This window comes from Oryx dammah, unplaced genomic scaffold (genome assembly GCF_014754425.2).
Source record: "Oryx dammah isolate SB20612 unplaced genomic scaffold, SCBI_Odam_1.1 HiC_scaffold_2, whole genome shotgun sequence".
Classification (NCBI taxonomy): domain Eukaryota; kingdom Metazoa; phylum Chordata; class Mammalia; order Artiodactyla; family Bovidae; genus Oryx; species Oryx dammah.
Window position 1 is genome coordinate 77063979 of NW_024070186.1, and position 4324 is coordinate 77068302.

General features: G+C 41.9%; 1 protein-coding gene across 1 annotated transcript; it reads right to left on the bottom strand.

The window, feature by feature from the left end:
- Positions 1–1393: 1393 nt before the first annotated feature.
- SST (somatostatin) lies at positions 1394–3038 on the bottom strand. Its single transcript, XM_040253010.1, has 2 exons — positions 2755–3038; positions 1394–1915 (listed from the first exon to the last, which is right to left on the bottom strand). The coding sequence occupies exons 1-2, from the start codon at positions 2890–2892 to the stop codon at positions 1703–1705; spliced, it is 351 nt and encodes a 116-aa protein (XP_040108944.1). The 5' UTR covers positions 2893–3038; the 3' UTR covers positions 1394–1702.
- Positions 3039–4324: the final 1286 nt, after the last annotated feature.

Below are 4324 nucleotides of genomic sequence, written 5' to 3' on the forward strand. Positions count from 1 at the left end.
CACTAAGTCATGTTCATTAATACATTAAAATGTGTATTTTCTAACATAAATATTGTGTATAAAATAAGAAATTCCTCTTAGATGTCTATATGCTCCCACTAGTAAGTCTGTGCTCCAGAGATTTATATTGATTTTATGAGTTTATTGAGCTTTGGTAAATAATCTGCCTGCAATGCAAGAGACCCAGGTTCAGTCCCTGGGTCAGGAAGATCCCCTGAAGATGGGAATGGCTATCCACTCCAGCATTCTTGCCAAGATAATTCCATGGATAGAGGAGCCAGGCAAACTACAGTCCATGGGTTGCAAAGAGTCGGACATGACTGAGCAACTATCACACTTTATTTGTTTATATTTAGTTTCTTATTTTAGCAGTTATTTTTGAAATACAGTTGATAGTTAAAACACACATCCTCAAAGGGACACCTTTTTAAGGTCTCTGTGAGTTAAATTAGCTATGTTTTTATCTGTCTTGAGCAATACCGCTTAGTATGTTGCGTGCTCAGTTGCTCAGTCGTTTCTGAATAGTTGTGACCCCATGAACTGTAGGCCACCAGGCTCCCCTGTCCATAGGATTTCCCAACTGAGAATACTGGAGTGGGTTGTCATTTCCTCCTCCAGGGGATCTTCCCAACCCAGAGATCAAACCTGCATCTCCTGCACTGGCAGGCAGATTCTTTACTATTATGCCACCTGGGAAGCCCTGCTTAGTTTGTTATTATAGTGCTGACAATAATAGCTAGCGTATACGGAATATTTGTTATTATCATTTGCATTTTTATTTGACTCACTTTCATAAAATCAAAAGAAGATCTGAGATCTCTCCTCTTATTCTGTGATTATGATATTGTGCTTCAACACCTTTAAGAGTGTGACAGTCACTGAGGTGACCCAGCACATGTGTTTCTTGTAACCCATAGCTCTCATGTTGGAATCTTATAATTAAACTAATATTTCCCTTGAGGAAAAAATTAGGAGCTTACTTTTAAAACAGAAGCAGCCATTTAACCTTGTTCAGTTACAAAGAGGATTGTCAAAGAAGATTTTAAAGCAATGTTTTTCTCTGGATAAATGTTCACAAATTATAAATACATTTTAAAAGCTCAGAACTTTATTTTAGCTATTTAAACCAGCTTCTTTCCTCCAACTTCTAAGTGATTTTTCCCTTTCAATTTTAATATATTATTTATTTTACATATCAGCCTGGTGGTTAGTTGGATATTTCAGCCTGCCTACCCATTAATACTAATTCTCATCTCTACATATAATTTTAAGTGTATTTAAAATGTAATACATGTTTGTGGCAGCCCCTTCCAATAATTATCATTGGATTAAAATTAGAATTCATAAAATTATTTGAAATCATTTATGTTTAAAATAACCCAAATTATCAGAGTTACCAACCAAAACATAATCTTTATTACCACAGGGAATTTTAAACACTATGTCTGTGAGATTTGGAGCATGTATATTAAATAACTTGACTGAAATCACAAATTAAGTCATATATCATTGAACAGAAATATTTAAGTCAATAAGAAACCAATATCTTATTTTTCATAATTTCACCATAATTTTATTTTGTATTTACAGTCTTCAATTTCTAACATGAGGGTATTATTGAGGATTGGGGGGTTAGGGAGGTGAGATGGGGTTTGGAGAAGAGGAATCAGAGGTCTTATATGGGCAACAATCATTAATAAAGTTAACAGGATGTGAAAGTCTTCCAGAAGAAATTCTTGCAGCCAGCTTTGCGTTCTCGGGGTGCCATGGCCGGGTTTGAGTTAGCAGATCTCTGCAGCTCCAGCCTCATTTCATCCTGCTCAGCAGCCTGGGACAAATCTTCAGGCTCCAGGGCATCGTTCTCTGTCTGGTTGGGTTCAGACAGCAGCTCTGCCAAGAAGTACTTGGCCAGTTCCTGTATGAGGTGGAAGGAAGACAGAAGGAAAGAGGATGAAAATGAGGATGGTGGAGAAGAAAAACCAGAAGAGCTTGGCTTGAAATACAGGTCTAACCACAACCAAACCCCAATTTTCCCAGCTGTGGACTTTTTGTGACACTTAAAATCAGTTAAGGATGTAAGAAAACAAGGGCTTTTGCTACAGCCACCAAGTAACACAAAGAAGCTTTAAAAATTCAAATGTTTCTGCAAGTTTTCTGCTTCTGTAGGTTTAAAACACACACAAAGAAGGAAATAGATCGTTAGTTTTGCAAAGATGAAACATAAGCCAATAGTTTAACTCGGTGTCCATATCATGAGCTACAAACTAGACTTGTTCTTACCGTTTTTACTAAGCCACCCTTTAGGGAATGAGACCTTTCACAACCGTAAACATGTTGTGTTCTGGCTGTACAGCGCCCTTTAGCCCCTAGTCCCGCTGCATGGGAGGGAGGTACTGCCTCGCCGCTTCAGAGGTCCGCGCTTTCAGCACCTGGGTCAGCACCTCCCGCGGTCAGTACCCGGGAGAGATGCCATTATCGCTTCGAGCTCAGTTAACCAAGGTCTTGGAATTGTCTTGAATCCCAAAGAACTCACCTGAACTGTGACCTACTGCGCTGATCGGGAAAGAAAAAAAAAAAGGTAAAAAGGTATTCTGGACTTTGAAAGTTTTCCCAAGAGCTTTGGTGGCTAAGGGACCCCAAAAAGCACCGGCACTCTGGGAGCACCTCAAATTCACGCAAGGGAGCAGGGGCAAGGCGAGGGAAGGTTAGGGGATTCGGGGGAGGGGAAAGAAGACGTCGAGGGAGTCTCCTTACCTGCTTGCCAGCGGCAGCAGCCAGGGATTTCTGCAGAAACTGACGGAGTCGGGGATCCGAGGGCGCGCCGGTGACACCGCCAAGAGCCAGGACGATGGAGAGCGCGGCCAGCGCGCACTGGAGGCGGCAGGATAGCATCTCGGCGGCGGCGGCGAAGCCGAGCTAGAGTGCGGTTGGTCAAACTCTAGGAGCTGATCGCAGGCAGCAGCGACGGCTCGAACCTTGCCTCTCCTAAGGCAGCTTGTGTGCTCTCCTCCGTCTCCCCCTTTTTAAACTCTCTCTCTGACGTCAGACGAGGAGGCGCCCCCAGATCTCACCAGCGCTTTTACGCACCATTACCCTCGTGAAATCAATCACAGAAGTGAGAGGAGGCTGGACAATCAAAAGTAGCTTATTAAAAATAAATAAATCCTGTACATGCACAGGCCCACGCGATTCCACATGTCGCTCCATCTACACAATTTTTTTATATTCACTCAGTGCTATGCACATACACATTCCATAGTTTCACTCATACGTGTGCACATTCAATTACACACACTCAAACACTCAGCCTCTGCAGAAGCAAATGCGCCAGCACACCTAGCTGCATGCCCATAAATATACCAGACAACTCTATCCATCACCATACTCAAACATTTTAGGAGAAGCAAATGCACAAGTATGAGAGTGTAACAAGTGGAGACTGTCACGAGCACTCCTTGTGACAATGAACGTCAGAGCATTCCTCTAAGAACAGATTTGAAAATGGAATGTGGATTTTAGAAAGATTGAATCATCTTTCTCCATTATCTCTGTGAAAAGCCTTATAGATTAGAAGTCATGGGGCTCTGAAAGAACTTCACTTCTTATAATGGAGAAGAAAGTACCTTAAGTTCGCCCACCACCCCTCTTTCTCAGCAGCTGAAACACTTTTGGTCTGCCTGCCTTTCCACCGTTACCCTCCCCTGAAAAAAATGCTAAAGGAAAAAAAGAAAAATTGATTTGATTTTTGTCCTTGAAACTTGGAACTAGAAAGAAATCTCAGAAACCATCTACTAAACCCCAGAGTTTGAGTCATTGAGCCTAGAAATGGGCAATGAAATTCTCTGACTCACATAGTGCACAGCTGGGGTCAGGACCAGTCCTCCACACTTCAAGGCCAGGGTTCTTTTCACTCAATTCTGAGTTTCCTAATAAGTTCCTGACTAGTAGTAGCAGTTCTAGGTCAGGGACTCCCAGTCTGGACATACAGAAGTCCAGGAACCCCCTGAACATATGTGACCATTATTGTATGTTTCTGTGCAAAACAGCATTGACAGGACTCTCCCACTCCTCTCACAAATAAAAAGGAAGCTTGAGAAATGCTGGTCTAATTCTAGCTGTGGTCTGGTTAGATGTCTGCTATCCTGATCAGAGTTCTGGCAGCTTTTTTCTTTTTTTTTCCTCCATGAAATAATTCCTTATCAGGGAAGGGCCAGATAAATCCTGCAGGCTCTTCTGGGACTTATAGTTTATAAGCTCCAAGCTCATAAAAGCTGAAAAAAATTACTGTATCTCCAGAAACCAAGTGAAGCAGACAACATGACTA